Source organism: Pseudorca crassidens, chromosome 15 (genome assembly GCF_039906515.1).
Source record: "Pseudorca crassidens isolate mPseCra1 chromosome 15, mPseCra1.hap1, whole genome shotgun sequence".
Classification (NCBI taxonomy): Eukaryota; Metazoa; Chordata; class Mammalia; order Artiodactyla; family Delphinidae; genus Pseudorca; species Pseudorca crassidens.
Window position 1 is genome coordinate 20,203,971 of NC_090310.1, and position 15,853 is coordinate 20,219,823.

The window sequence follows — 15,853 nt, forward strand, 5'->3', positions numbered from 1 at the left end:
GGAAGATTCATATATGTTTAATGTAATATAAAGGCAAGGAAAAGACAGTCCCGAATTCAATAGCAATATTCTGTACAATTCATATGGTGAGGTTGAGAGGGAAGGGGAAGCGGCCTCAGAACCCACACCGGGACATGTACAAAAATAACTTACACAGCAGCCCCACCTGCAGGGATGATGGAGCTTCCACCCCAGCCCCCAGGGCTGGGGGACACCCCATAAAATAGGGATCTAACCAGCGTGGGCCGAGGTGCTGGTGGGGGGGAGGAGGGTGCCAGTCCAGGGGGGTGGGGGGGCTACGAGGAGGCCTTGAGGCGGTTGGTGGCCGAGCGTGAACTCAGCAGCTTGTCCACCATGGTGCGAGCGTAGCGCAGCCGGCTGGCCAGCTCCTTGGAGCAGCCGTACTCCTCCAGGAGGCTCAGGCGGTACGTGCGGAAGTCCCGCTTCTCGTCGATGTAGGTCACGGCAGCCATCAGCGGGCACAGGATGAGTTTGGTGTGGTCCTGTGAGGGCAGGAGGGGAGCAGGTGGACGGACAGGGGGTTACTGGTGATTGAAGCTCCCAGCTGCCTGTGTGCCTTGGCGGGAGTAGAGGGAAGATATCCCAGTCGATGGTGGGGGGGTGGGGGGCATTTCACTCCCTTCTGCTGATGCTGCCAAGGACAGGTCCTGTGCCTCCCACTCCCCACCCAATGCCGTGGGCCACTAAGAGGCACAGATACCCGGCCCCAACCCTCCAGGGCTGCAGCTCACCTGGAAGAAGTTGATCTGCACGCAGCCGTTACTGAGGTGCAGAATGATGGCGCTGCGGGTGCGAAACCAGGTACGCAGGTAGGGTAGCCGGGCTAGCTCGTCACCTTCCCGGGGCGTGATGTTGGCACCCGCCTTCAGCAAGTGTTCGCTCATGTAGTTTCGGAAATACTTGAGGAGGGTGATCTGGGTGGAAAGTGAGGGAGGGCGTCCGGAGTTAAGAGCCTGTCCCCTGGCAAAGCCCTCACTCCCGGCCAACAGCAGCCCACGCGGGCCAGCCAGCACTCACCTTCTTTATCAGGGAGTTGGGATGGGAACTCACGGTGAGGTAGGACTCCGTGCCATCACGTTCGATGTACTGCAGGCTGTCGCCGTCGTTGTAGAGGATGAGGCGTGTTGAGTCGTTGAAGAGCACTCCCACGCTGTTGTCACACAGCTGGTACCCTAGCGGTAGGTGGAGGGAGGCCTCAGAAAGGGGCCATGGGGGGCAGGGGGCCGTTAGGGGCTGGGACTAGTGAGCCTGGGATGGAGATAGGAGAGTGTCGAGAGAAGAGGACGTGGGAGCCAAGAAAGGCAAGAGCCTGTAACAACTCGAAGGGTAGCTAGGTGGCACCTGAGCCACCGCCACAGCTGGGAGAAACGTACCAAGGCCATACTTGTCCGAATAGTCCACCCACTTGCTGACCCAGAAGATGGGGATGCAGGCGGGATCCTCAGCCTCCTCTGGGACAGAAACAGACAAGAAGATCGATCAGCACCAGCCTCTTCCCCTCTGGTCCACTCAGGCGGCCCACACCAGGGAGCTCGGTCAAGAGGCCTGGAGGCCTCTGCCAGCAACAAGCTTAGACAGGCAGCACCGAAGCAGAAAGTTACAGTGCAGAGCGCCGAGTCCACTCATGCATTCAGCTGACCCATTTAACAAAGGCCCGCTGTGTGCCAGACACCGTTACAGGCAGCGAGCAATGACAAAACCCAGCCGTCCCTGAGCTTGCATTCTGGCTCTAGGGATAGAGACCAATCAAAATAAATGTTCACAGAATATGTAAGTTACTTCTATCATGGTGCAAATCAGTGAGTTTTAAATGATTAAAAAATTGTGAGAAGATAGACAATCCCAGATACGTGAAAATGTTATGTTCTGTGCATGTGACGATCCCTTCTTTTAAATACAATAAACAAATACGGAAACTTTAGAATGTGTTAGATGAGAAGTGTTGTGGAGAAACGAGGCAAGTAAGAGGAGTGGGGGCAGGGAGATGATCATGGAGGTGACTCTGGCGCAGACACGTGAAGGCAGGGAGTGTGAGCCTTGCAGTGATCTGGAGGAAGTGCTTGCCGGGAGAGCAAAGGCCCCGAGGCTGGAGCACATCTGGGTCTGTTATTTCCACTGTCTTGAAGGCTACAGAGGGATTCTCTGAGCAGAGGAGACAGTGCGTGCCAATGTATACAGGCAGCACATGGGGGTGTTGGAAGGTGGGGCGCTTGTGGAGACAGAACAGATGAGTCAGAAAAAGAAGGAAGGGGCCTGACCATGGAGGGCCTGGGCCAGTAAGCTAACTTGTTTGCACTGTAACGTACAGGAAATGGGGGAAGTAAAGGTATTACGGAGCCAGGGGCCTGGACAAGCCACCGGCACTCCGGGGCTGACTTCCCTGCCCTCTCCAGACGCCCTGGCCCGCAGTGCCCACCTTGCCTCACCAGCCCCCGCTCTGAGGGCTTGGAGGCGTTGACGCTGTGCAGCTGCTGCAGCATGTCGCCGAGGTGGCAGTCGACCGCCTCGCTGGCCTCCCGCACCACTGGCTCCTCTTTTTCCCGGGGACGCTCCGGCATGGGGTTCTCTATGCCTGGAAGGAGATGAAACAGTCATTAGCTGGGCAAAAAGGCCGCAGGTTGGGAGGGCCCAGGATCCCCGGCCACAGCTGGTACTGCCCCCAGAGAAAAGCTCTTTGCGCTGCCACTGTTTTAGGTAGGTGCCAGGTTATTAGAGCAGCAGCTGCCCTGCTCATGTGACAGCACCTGGTACCCACTCATTGGTACCTCCAGGGCCAGGCCAAGCCCTGTAGGAAGGCTCATGGCCACACAGAGCCATAGAGCTTCGGACACTCAGACCTCTAACCCAATGCTGGGCCCTGCAGGGCACCTCTGGTCACTCAGGCAGACAGCTAGAAGGCACGAGCAGCTTGGAGCTGCCTGGCTTCAAGCCAAGAATTAAAAGCATCTTTTGCATCCAGGAAAATGGAAGGGCTCAGTAAATCACAACCCATCAGCAAGATGGATTTAGCAGGCATTTAATGAAAACGTAAGAGATTTTTTCCACCCTAAAATTTGCTTTATGTACTTACATGTGACTGAAATCTGAAAAGACAGATACACACTGAAATTTTAACATCAGTTATATTTGGGTGGTAGAAGCATGGATGATTTTTATTGTCTTTAGGCTTAAATGTTTCTTTCCCCACCAACATGTGCTAGTTTTCCTTGTGTAATATGAAATTCTTAAGATATTTAAAGATATGAATTTTCAATTGAAAAACTCTATGCTGTGATAAGGACTTAAGTGTGGAATAATAACATATTTGGGACTTGCTTTAAAAACTCTAGCAAGGGAGCTCCCTGGAGGTCCAGTGGTTAGGACTCAGTGCTTTCACTGCCGGGGCCCGGGTTCAATCCCTGGTTGGGGAAGTAAGATCCCGCAAGCCATACAGCACCGCCAAAAAAAAAAACACAAAAAACAAACAAACAAAGAAACCTCTAGCCAAAAAAAGGGGAAGGTGGAAAAGATAAAAACAAGTATGGGCAAATGTTGGTAATTATTGAAAACAGATGATGAATAAATGGGGATTTATGTATTCCAAAAAAATTTCACCCTTATTTTGGCTACGTTTTGAAGAACGCTTTATGTTCAAAAATTAAAACCAAAAGAAAAGAAAAGCAATCCTTAAAATAACAATATTACATTATAGCTCCAAGATTAAATATCCATGAGTCCATACTGACACAAATAACCAAATAAATAAATGGGAGAGAAGTGACAGCTCTTCCTTACAGGAGAACTCCAATTAATGGATGTAGAAGGAACAAGAAAAGGAGAAAAGTCACCATTAGAATACCACAGTAATAACTGCTGCAGGCAAGATCCACCATGGATGCTAAAATCAGTAGGCTAAAGTCTGAGAAGAGATAGAATCCTTTCAAATTAACTCCTCACAAGGTATTAATTAATCACAAAAGGAAAAACAGTAACTCTGCACTGGAGGTACCACCTTAACCAAGTGATCACCAATCAAAGGGAATAGTAATATAACCAGTGAAAATATCAAAAATTAAAGCCTAAAGAAAAAAGTAATCCTTAAAATAGCAGTATTATAACTGAAACAATGAACTCATATATTAAATTGGTGCTATATCCACACAGAGAAATAAAGTTTTTCAAGTGGCACTTTTTTTTTCAAGTGAAATATATTCCAAAGACAAATAGAACTGCAAGAAAATAAACATCATTTCATAACATACTTTATAGATGTTGAAAATTCACGTATATAATGTAAGGGAAAAAAATACAAGTATAGGGGCTTCCCTGGTGGCACAGTGGTTGAGAGTCCGCCTGCCGATGCAGGGGACACGGGTTCATGCCCCGGTCTGGGAAGATCCCACATGCCGCGGAGTGGCTGGGCCCGTGAGCCATGGCTGCTGAGCCTGCGGAGCCTGTGCTCCGCAATGGGGGAGGCCACAACAGTGAGAGGCCCGCGTACCACAAAAAAAAAACAAGTATAAAATTAAAGAAGTAAAAATCCTATAATATTATATTTAAATCAGAGACTTATAAATTACCAAAAGAAAATTAAAGTAGTAACTTCACAGTGAAGAAAAAGATTGCTGTAAGAGAAGTTTCATCAATGTTAAATTTCCTGAACTTGATAACTGTGTCCTGTGCTGTGGTTATGTAAAAGAATTGTTTTTAGAAAATATACACTGAAGTATTAAGTAGTAAAGGCCAGAATGTGTACAACTTACTATCAGATGGTTTGGGAAAAGAAATTTAGATATATATATGAGAGAGATAAAGTAAATGTAGAAAAATGTTAATTGGTGGAGAAAAGGGGGAACAAGATACAGGAAGTTTTTATCTATTCTCACTTTTCATAATTTGAAACAATATCAAAATAAAATGTTCAAAAAGTGTGAATCAGAAATAGCAGCGTAAATTCAAGGTCCCCGCCCCCTTCCCAATTATGTATTTCCTAATTCTGTTCTCTGAAGAGATCTAGAAACAATGACAACCCAAACAATGGGATGTGGTTTTGTAAGAAAATGTCCATCCTTTTAAAGAGATGCATACTGAAGTTTATGGGGTAAAATGACAAGATGTCTGGGATTAACTTCAAAAATACTTCAAAGGAACAAAAAAGGAGTGATGGAGCAAACATGACAAATCTTGATAAGTGTTGAGTCTGGTGGGGATGTGGGGTCTACTGCATTGTGCTCTATGTGTACACCTGAAAAATTTCAACATTTTTTCCCAAAGAACCATGCAAGGTGATATTAGCAATTTTTTTTTAAATACAAATTTTTCAGGCATGGCGTTCAGCCACTCTCTTCTTTTGGGGCATGACGGGTCTGATTCCACCATGGTAAGGTCTGTCTTTCCTGACAGGGCTGTGGGGAAGGGCATTTTGCCACATGAGGATGGGGACCACGTATTCAAGGACTGGGGCCTGTCTTACCACACACCTGAGCTATGGGGACCATCCATTCACACAGCTGAGGCCTAGGCTCTCTTGGGGTCTACCCAGACCCCGGTTTACCTTTATTGAGAACAGTGAGAGGCTTCCGGCTGTTGGGGTCCAGGCTACTGGGAGCAATTGAAAACCTGGGCGGAATGGTGAGGCAGGTGATGGGGAGGCGGGCAGGGATATAGCCAGAAGTGAAAAACTCGTCATCGAGCAGCTCCTGAATGGTTGGACGGGCAGTGGGATCTGTCTGAAGCATCTTCTGGATGAGGGAGGCGGCCACGGGGTTGATGTGCTGGAGCAGAGAGGGAGAGACGTAAGTAGGATGTGGTGGGGGACCCGAATGCAGCACTGCCACAAAGAAGCTGCAGCCCCAGCCCCGGCCTCAAATATGCCATGTTCAGCAGTTGAGTCTGGTGGGGATGTGGGGTGCCAAATTTCCACTAGCAGCTTTACTGAGTTCACAAGTGTCAACCTAAGTTGTGAGAATGACAATTTCTCCTTCCTCTTGAGGTCACTTTTTCCCAAAATTTGCTCTTGCATAATTCAAGTTGCTCACCACTAGAGCAGCACTTGAGAACACAGGCTTCGAAGTCATAATGACCTGTTTTAAGTCCCACTTCTGTCCCTTAATACTGGCTGTGACAACTAACCCAACTTTCTGGGCCTTTGTAAATTCATCTATAAAATGGGGACACAGCACCAAGCTTGCTGCCCTGGTGAGGAGATCAAACCCAGTGCAGGTCAAATGCACACTAATATTCTAGCATCAACTATGCACTTACTATGTGCCAGCAAAATATTCTAAGCACTTCATATCTATTAGCTCATTTAACCCTCACAGAAACACCCAGGGGGTGAAGATCTCTATCACCATCCCTCTTTTGCAGATGGGGAAACTGAGGCACAGAGAGGTTAAGTGCCTGAGAACACACCCCTATGAATGGTAGAGCCAGCACCCACACGGGGGCATAGTCAGCTGCCAACACCCACACTCAGAACCACTCTGCTCTGTCCAATAAGTGACCCTTTATGACAGATTCAGTCCATCTGTCCTTATGGAGACAGGGCTCTTGGCTTCACACAAGGCAAAGACACCAAACTGGAAAGCAGCCGTACGCCAGGTTGCTGCAGGCTATCCCTCTCAATGCACTCATGCTGGTGGTCACGAAGCACAGCAGTTTGCAATTCTGTGAGCGCTTATTGTGTGCAAGGTGCTCTGGGGTAAGGACTCCATTTTATAGATGGGAAACTGCAGCTCAGAAGATTCAGGCCATCTGTCTACTGCGATCTGGGTGCTAAGTGGCAGGGCCCATCTGAATCAAGACAGTCCACTTCCAAGGCTTAAGCAGCATGTCTCTGTCTGCCTTCTACTTCCTTTATGCTCTCTGTTTTACACACCTTTTGGTTTATCTGCCCAACCTTTTGAGAACCTACAAACTCTCTTCCCCAAGAAAAAATGCTTTTGTGCACATACGTCAGGTTTTGTATGCAATTTCAGACAAGGACCCTCTAAAGCTCTTATGGCTACCCTAGGGGTAGGACTGACGCACCTCTGTCCCCAGGATATGGCTGGGCTCAGTAAATAGCTTTGCGGGGGGAAAATTAAATAAAATAAATGTAAACTTAAAGTGTTTTTAGTCACCTTGGGAATACTGTACTCATTCTTCTTGATCCGGAGGTAGGTCTCTTTTAGGCAAGAGGTCTCGAAAGGTGGTTTGCCCACTAACAAGGTATACCTGTAAGCACAAGGAGGGATTTGGCTCAAGGCTCCTAACCAAAACCCAGATGCTGGAGGAATCCTCTCAGGGCCAGAAAGGAAGTCAGACACCTTCTGGACATTCACTATGACTCTCGGGTCCCGGAGGACAGTCCGCAAGTCCACTGAACAGCCCCAGGAGCCAAGACACTGGCAGGGAGGAGTCCTCAGTAGAATACAGGTGATGAGACTCGGTTCTCATGGGCCAGTGACTTTTCTGCTATAGCCTACACTACAGCACGGCTCCAGAGACTGCCAGCCAACACAAAACAGGTCAAAGCAAGTGGGCTACCTGCTCCTACAGAGGCAGCTCCACGGTTAATAGCTCTGTACTTAAGGCTGCAAGTTTTCATTTGAAAAAGTTCCACTGCAGTGAAGTAGGAAAGCCACTGCGACAACTCATTTCTAACTCTCCAGTACCCAGGGCGACCATGAAAGGGGTGACACCTGAACAGGCCCAACTCTCTGCCTACCACCCACCCACCTCTGATGGCCTTGATCCAGACAGACCACAGGACCTCCTCCTGCCAGCTATAACTCCTGGCCTAACTCCTCCCACCCACTGCTGCTTCCTAGATCAGTGGTGCTACTACTTTATTGTGCATGGAAAAGCTCAAGGGTCTTAAAATCCAGATTCTGACCCAGTCAGCCTGGGTCCTGAGATTCTGTGTTTCTAACGAGTTCCTAGGTGATGATGATGCTGGTCTGCCATATTTTGAATAGCAAGGGACTAGAGCAAGTTTGTGGAGACCTTCCCTCCCCCATTCCCCAGACCCATGGCCCAGGCTGCAGGAATCCTAAAGGATACACCAGTGAGAAGAAAAGATATGGAAATGAGGCTTCCTTTTGGATCAGTCTGTCCTCTGGAGCAGCCTTCCCAAAGGCAGAAAGGTCTACAGGATAAGGTCTGCCAGGTGAGACATCCAAAAAGGCCTCTGCTGAGGCTGGGTGGGTCCTGAGACAACTCCCAACTTACATGATACACCCAATGGACCACACGTCCACCTCGAAACTGTGCCCTTTCTTGCTCAGCACCTCAGGAGCTATGTAATTAGGAGTCCCGCACAGGGTCTTCTTCCGTTCCCCGTCATACTCGACTTTGGTTGCCAGTCCAAAATCCCCTGGGACAGAGGGAGGAAGAGGGGGGGACTCAGATGCTAGCCTCTGTCATCTGTCAATGCGGACAGCTGGTTCAGGTGTAACCATCAAGAACCAGGGAAGTTTGATCCCTCAAGCCTCTAGTTCTTGTGTGCAGCAAGGCGTGCTCAGGAATCCTCCCACCATGCTAGCCCCAGGGAGGGGCCTCCCAGAGACCCTCCTCACCCCCTCCCTTAGAAAGGAGGGCTTTGCTTCTAAAAGGGAACTGGTAGGGATAGCAAAAGTCACATGCCTTCAGGGATTAAGCAGGTAAATGTCAAGATGGCTACTTGGCAAGTTTGTGAGGAAGTGATAGGGAGGGGTGGGGATTGTGACAAAGCAGAGGTCACCTAAAGGGAACAGCTGCTTTTCAGTCCGACAAAGAGCTGCCCCTGTACTGCTGGAGCACCCAACTGTTTAAAAGGAGCCCCAAATTCAAAATCATGTCTCCCGATTTAAAAAAATGAAAACAAATTCAAATCCTTTTTTTTTTTTTAAAATAATACTGTATAGGAGAGCACACACACCAAAACTGCATCTGCAGGCAAGCCACTGGCTTTTGGCTCTTTGTTCTGAATTTCTGTACTAAAGAGAGGCTTCTAGAGGAAATCAACAGCCCAGACTTCCTACCATCCTCTTCCTCCCTCCCTTGTCTCCTTCCGACTTCTTCTCTCCCTCCCTCTCTCCCAGCTCCTCCTCATTCCCATAGAGCGTAGTGTCAAGTGTCTCTGCAGGCCCAGCTCCTCACCTATTTTCACCTCCAGATCCTCGTTCAGGAAGAGGTTGCCCAACTTGAGATCTCTGTGAATAACGCGGTTTCGATGCAGGTACTGGCAGCCAAGGACAATCTGACGCAGATAATAGCGGGCCTCGGGCTCGGTGAGTGCTTTCCTCCGCTTGTGCAGCTCCAGGAGAGACTGGGCGGGGGAGGGAAGGAGGAGTGGGGAGTGGGTACTCAGGCCCAAGGCAGGGAGGGGGTGTCATTAGGTGAAGGCAGCCCAGGACCCTACCGCCCATTCCTTCTCCAGGACAACTACGATGTAGACTCTCCCCTAAGCCAGGCCACAACCGTTCATAGCACCCCCTCTCCCACCAGCTCACTCCCAAGTCCCTTACCTGGGACCCCTCTCTCAGCCCACTCCGGAAGCTCAGAGTCCCCTGTATCCCTGCCCCGGGCCTCTTCGCAGCAGCAGATCCCTTTCCTGACCCCTCTCCTCCCCGAATCTACTAAGTCTGGCTCCAACTACTTTCTGCCTGACCCAACCCCACTCCGGAGGTTCGGGTCCACAGCACCCCTTACCTAGCAACTCCGGAAGCCCTGGCGTCCATTAGCAGGGTTCTCCCGCGACCCGCACCTCCCCCACTCAGCCCAACTCCCAGCGTCCGGGAGCCGCCTTCCCTAGAGCCAACCTGACCCGGGCTCCACTTAACCGGCACCCCCTCTCCTAGAGGCCCCAAATGCTAAGCACCTCTTTCCCCGAGACCTTCTCCATCCCCAGCTCGAGGTTCCCAGCACCTCCTCCCCAGCAGCTCCGGGTGCGGGCGCCCCAACCCCGGTCCCCAGGCAGCTCCAGTCCCCCAGCAGCGACACTCACCCTCCGGCGGCAGAGCTCCAACACCACGAACACAAAGTCGTTGTCCTCGAAAAAGCCGTGGAAGCCGACGACGTGCTGGTGAGCGAGGCTACGGTGAATGGATATCTCCATGGACATCTTCTCCTTCTGGTGCGGTTTGAGCAACAGCGACTTAGGCACGATCTTGCCCGCAAACACCTCCTTAGTGTCCGCGTCCGAGATCTCGAAGCACTTGGCAAAGCCACCCTTTCCCAGAAAGCGGCCCCGCAGATAGCGCCGCCGGCTGCGCGGGTCTACTAGGACCTCCGGGATCTCTTTCGCCGGCGGGGCAGCCGCCGGGGCTCCGGGAGCTGCAACTCCAGGGACCCCGACTTTCCCTGGATCGGCTGGTGCCCGCGCCAGCTTCCCTGCAGTTGCCGCCGCACTCATGTTCCCGGAATTGCTCAGCGGACCTAGCAAGGTCTGGGCAGAGGCTTGGCAGGGCTCTGCTCCTCCTCGAATTCAAACGCGGCGCCGGGAACGTTACAAAAGCCTACGCGCTACTGATTGGCCGCGGGGATTTAAAATCCAAACCCGCCCGCCGCGCGGCATTCTGGGAGCTCTCTGCACTGCAGCCGCCTTTAAACCCGTACCCAGCCCCTGGGGGAGAAGCTTGATTGACAGGGACTCGCGGACCGAAGACACGTGGGATGCCTGGGAAACCAAACCCGGTGCGGGGACGCCGAGACCCAGCCCCAGGAGGGGGAGAGTTAAAGGTTTTTCCCTTTCTTGGCGGCCGGGGAGCTCCTGCAGTTCACAAGCACCTCCTCCAGGAAGCTTTTCCTAGCACCTTCCTCCACCCCTCACGCCACCTTCTAGATTATAAACTCTGAGAACAGAGACCTGGCAGCGCCAAGAGATAGCTGGCAGAGCCCGAGTACCCACCTCCGAGGTCATCAACTCTCTTCCAAGTCACCCCAATAAACTAAAATCTAAGTAAAAAGAGGATGCTTGCCAGGCAAATGCACCTTCAAGACAAATTCCCTACTCCCCTCCTTCAAATAACAGCAGGGAAGACTAGCATCACCATCACCTGGGAGCTTGTTGTTAGAAAAGCCAAGATTCAGGCCTCAACGCAGACCTCCCAATTCAGAATCTACCCAGTGATTCCCACACATACTGAAGTTTGAAGGGCACAGTACCAGACACCACCCTCCCCCACCCCTGCCCCCAGGCCATTCTGCAAGACAGTTGTCTGGCTGGCTCACTGCTCTATTTCCCAGTGCCTAAAACAGTGGACCCTCAATTGTTCGGTAAGAGGGGAAGGATGGTTGGTTGGCAGAATCCCTGGCAAACTGGTAGGCCAAGGCCAAATTTGGCCTGCAGAGGTGTTTTGTTTGGCCTCCCACTTTTTAAAATTTGGATTCATTTACAGGACTTAAAAATCAAGAGAGCTGGGCTCCCCTGGTGGCGCAGTGGTTGAGAGTCCGCCTGCCGATGCAGGGGACACAGGTTCGTGCCCCGGTCTGGGAAGATCCCACGTGCCACGGAGGGGCTGGGCCCGTGAGCCATGGCCGCTGAGCCTGCGCGTCCGGAGCCTGTGCTCTGCAACGGGAGAGGCCACAACACTGAGAGGCCCAAGTACCGCAAAAAAAAAAAAAAAATCAAGAGAGCTCACATAAAAATTAAGATTTGTGGTTTTTCCTTAAGAAAAACCATTAGCTGTGGCAACTCTATGCCTACTTACCTTCCCAATTTGTCACAGTTCCCTGTTACCCCTCTTTGCCCATTTGTCTGTCTGGCTTCCGTAGATACTGGAATGGTAACCCTGAGAATTACCCAGGTTAGCAGCTCTGTAGCGTCCAATGGTGTCTTTGCTAGGACTCAGCAAAAGTCAACCATATTACAAGTATCTCTTTATCTGACTCCCAATAAACTGAGAGGCAATGAAGACCTCTTTCCTACCCCATGTCCTAAGCTCTCAGGACAATGCCTGGTAAAAAGGGGTGATTAAAATGTTTTCTAAATAAAAGCAAGTTGTTTTTTAAAACTAAGTTATTGGACTTCCCCTGTGGTCCAGTGGTTAAGGCTCCACACTTCCACTACAGGGAGCATATGTGTTTGATCCCTGGTTGGGGAAGTTCCACATGCTCTGCAGTGCTGCCAAAAAAATAAATAAATAAAATTATGATTTTTTTATCCCTGTAGTGTGTAATATTCTCTTTTATCTTTTTATAAAGTTGAATCTATGTACAAAAAAAGTACACTAGGGCTTCCCTGGTGGCGCAGTGGTTGAGTGTCCACCTGCCTATGCAGGGGACGTGGGTTTGTGCTCCGGTCCGGGAGGATCCCACATGCCGCGGAGCAGCTGGGCCCGTGAGCCATGGCCGCTGAGCCTGCGCGTCTGGAGCCTGTGCTCTGCAACGGGAGAGGCCACAACAGTGAGAGGCCCGCGTACCGCAAAAAAAAAAAAAATTTATTTATTTGGCTGCACCACGTCTTAGTTGCAGCACGAGGGATCTTCGCTGCGGCATGCAGGATCTCTTTAGTTGCGGCAAGAGGGATCTTTAGTCGCGGCATGGGGGGACTTTAGTTGCGGCATGTCAGCTCAGTTGGGCATGCGGGATCTAGTTCCCTGGCCAGGGGTCGAACCCGGGCCCCCTGCATTGGAAGCGTGCAGTCTTAACCACTGGACCACCAGGGAAGTCCCTATACATATCTTAATGGAACAGCTCAGTGAATTTTCATAAACTGAACACACCCCATGTAAACAGCACCCAGACTGAGAAAGAGAACACGACCAACACGCCAGAAGTCCCCCTTGTGCCCTGTGTTGGGGTACCCCAAGATTACCTACCCCCAGTTCAATGATTCACTAGAAGACCCACAGGACTCAGCATATAGTCCTACTCACAGATGGCTATGATTTATTACAGCAAAAGGCTATGAAGCAAAATCAGCAAAGGGAAAATGTGTATAGGGCAAGATCCAGGGGAAACCAGGCACAAGTTTCCCAAAGTCTTTTTTTAGTGGAGTCACACAGGACACAATTAATTCCTCCAGCAATGACTGTGACAACATGTGTGAAATGTTATCTACCAGCTCATTAGAGACTCAACGCCCAGGACTTTTCTAGGGGCTGGTCACGTAGGCACCCTCTGCCTAGCACACACCAAAATTCCACATTCCTGGAAGGAAAGCAGGTATGCAGCATCAACCACATTGTTTGCACAGTTTAGGCCCCGTGAGCAACTCTTATCATTTAGGGAATGGTGAGAACCCTCCTGAAATCCAAGAACCCAGATGCCAGCCAGGGCCAACATTGTGAGCAGGTCTTTCTAAGGAGAGCAGTCTCAGGCCTGCTTGATTAGCTCTCTTCTGCACAGTCCACCTCCTTGGCCCTTAAGGGCCAAATCCACTTTAGAGCAAAATTATTATCAGTAGGACCCCATACAAAAGGGTGAGACCAACCTGCAATATGGATCTCAGTTATGCCTTTCGTTCATGGAAAGGCAGCACTGGGAGCTTTCCTTTTCCTTTGTTTCTGAGAAACAAAGATCATAAATGCCCCCCCCCCCCCCCGCCGCCACCCACTCCCCCACCACCCTGCCACTTCCCCAAAGCTCCCTAGCTGCCAGGTTCTGTTTTTTCTCATTGTTTCAAAATCAGCATGCCCCGCAGATCAGCAATCCTAACTTTACATTTTTTCAATCATCTCTTATTCTCATCCAGGCCTTTCATCCAGAGACCTGTATGCAAGAGGTACAGAATATTTTTGCAGATAAATATTTTAATACAGTTTAACCAGAAAGATATTCAGGAATTGATCAGGATATGTTATGGACTGAATTGTGTTTTCCCCAAATTTATATGTTGAAACCCTAACGTCCAGTATAGAATGTGACTGTATTTGGAGATATGGCCTTTCAAGAGGTGATTAAAGTAAAATGAGGTCATCTGGGTGGGCCCTAATCCAATATGACTGGTGTTCTTATAAGAAGAGATTAAGACACAGACACTCACAGAGGGGCAACCATGTGAAGACACAGTGAAAAGGCTGCCAGCTGCAAGCCAAGGAGAGGGGCCTTAGGAGAAACGTGCCACCTCCTGCTCTTGGATGTCTAGCCTCTAGAACTCAGAGAAAATACATTTCTATTGTTTAAGCCATCCAGTCTGTGCTACTTTGTTATGGCAGCCCTAGCAAACTAACAGAGGGTGAAATCCTGAATTTAAAACATTTCAAAGTGGGTTTATATAACCTCCCACCCCTTTTATCCAGAGAAAGCCTAGAAAAGATCAATCCCTTTCCAGAGACGGATACATCTGAATAATCCATCTACCTTACTAAGGTGTGTGTAGAGAGGGAAACGTGAGGAGGTAGAGTAAGGCTATCAGCCCATCGCAGGAAGTTGCAGCTAATCCAGAATGCCAAACACACAAATCAACAGCAGTGAGCTGCCCCCCAGAGAAGGCCCAGAGTCTGATCTGTCAAAAGCAGGCAGAGGGGTGGAAGTCCCTGTGACGTGCCGTCCTCCAACTTACAGACTGTGGTAGGGATCACAAGTTAGGATGCAATTAGCCTCTGCATTAGATGTAAAGAGCTGATCAGCAGCTTGATTTTAGATGGTCCCATCAGAGAACAGGCCCCTTCCTACGGGTATTGTATGTGACCCAGCTGGTGCAGCCAGCATCCACGATGTATATTTTCATCGTTTAGAGCTCCACAGAAGGGGTCGTAATCTCCAGTGGTCCCAGGGTCTGAGTCCTGTTCACGGAGCCTGGGTCTGCTTTCAGCGCAGCACACCTCCTGCTGCGGCTGAAACTGCATGACAGCCAGGGTCAGGTTTCAGCTTAGAGTCAGGTCCAAGCAATTAGGATCAGTGAATTTGGGATTCCAATCAAGCCAGGTGCTTTCAGGACCAGCAAAGGCGTGCTTCAGTGCCGAACAGCCACGGTCCAAGTCCAAGTGACAAGCAAGGCTTCCTTTTTATCTTGTCAGTCTCAGAGTCCAAACTGACCCACTCAAAAACATGCACATCAAACTGGACAGCCATCAGGCTCTAAGGGTCAGATATTTGATTTCAACACGGCTTATTATCAATTTAACTGCTTTTTCAAAATCCAAATGTGTATTTCCATCCAGAGACTGCCTCTCTTTTCATGTTGTCACCCTCTTTCCAGAGGCTCGAACAGACACAAATCATAGGAAAAATCATCAGTTACAGAGACTTGTCCTAGTTCTAATACCCAAAGAATTTAAATTCCAACCCACCCCTTGATGGTAAAAGCAAGGAAGCTGTACCCCACCAATACCTTCTTCATTTTTGCATGTTTGAGATGGTTCCTCTAGCATTTATGAAATTATAAGCATGTAACATTTTAAATCAATTTTATCATATATCCAGATACAAGAACCACAAAATACAAAGCCATTTTTTAAAAACTTCCCTTTTTCTCTCATTGCAAATTTACACAAACCCCTAGTAGGAAATTCAGCATTTATAGGGCTATCATTACAGGCCTGCAGTGTTAACTCTTTTCTGCACAGGCCCCCTTTCAATTACAACGCCTCAAGGGTATCCACTATCATAAGGTATGATTTATAAGGAATGGATTCAACCAATTAAAAAAAAGTCAGGGAACTCCCTGGTGGTCCAGTGGTTGGGACTGTACTTTCACTGCTGAGGATGTGGGTTCGCTCCCTGGTCGGGGAACTAGGGTCCCGCAAGCCATGCAGCGCAGCCGAACAAAACTTAAAAATTTTTTAAAGTTAGACTGTTTTTCATGCATACATTCAAAGGCCTGTTGAGTACCTACTGCATGTATGTTTTATTTATTCCATTTAGGAACATTTACTAAAAAAATGATGAAGCATTGAAGAAACTTTAATTCCCTTTCATCCTTTAACAGCTGTTTTCATATTCC

General features: G+C 49.4%; 1 protein-coding gene across 1 annotated transcript; it reads right to left on the reverse strand.

Annotated features, from left to right (window-relative positions):
* Position 1: 1 nt before the first annotated feature.
* PLK1 (polo like kinase 1) lies at positions 2-12,682 on the reverse strand. The gene is made up of 10 exons (XM_067706380.1): positions 9,971-12,682; positions 9,124-9,292; positions 8,215-8,359; positions 7,125-7,218; positions 5,555-5,774; positions 2,438-2,593; positions 1,395-1,472; positions 1,039-1,193; positions 753-935; positions 2-503 (listed from the first exon to the last, which is right to left on the reverse strand). Exons 1-10 carry the CDS (start codon positions 10,376-10,378, stop codon positions 297-299), a joined length of 1,815 nt encoding a protein of 604 aa, XP_067562481.1. The 5' UTR covers positions 10,379-12,682; the 3' UTR covers positions 2-296.
* Positions 12,683-15,853: the final 3,171 nt, after the last annotated feature.

What these genes read in the sequence shown, in the direction of transcription:
- PLK1 (XM_067706380.1), bottom strand. Translation starts at nt 10,378, where the DNA reads ATGAGTGCGGCGGCAACTGCAGGGAAGCTGGCGCGGGCACCAGCCGAT. An exon ending in TGGAGCTCTGCCGCCGGAGG is followed by an intron (nt 9,293 to 9,970) that starts GTGAGTGTCGCT and finishes TCCCCCGCCCAG; the next exon opens with TCTCTCCTGGAGCTGCACAA. An exon ending in GGATCTGGAGGTGAAAATAG is followed by an intron (nt 8,360 to 9,123) that starts GTGAGGAGCTGG and finishes CCTCTGTCCCAG; the next exon opens with GGGATTTTGGACTGGCAACC.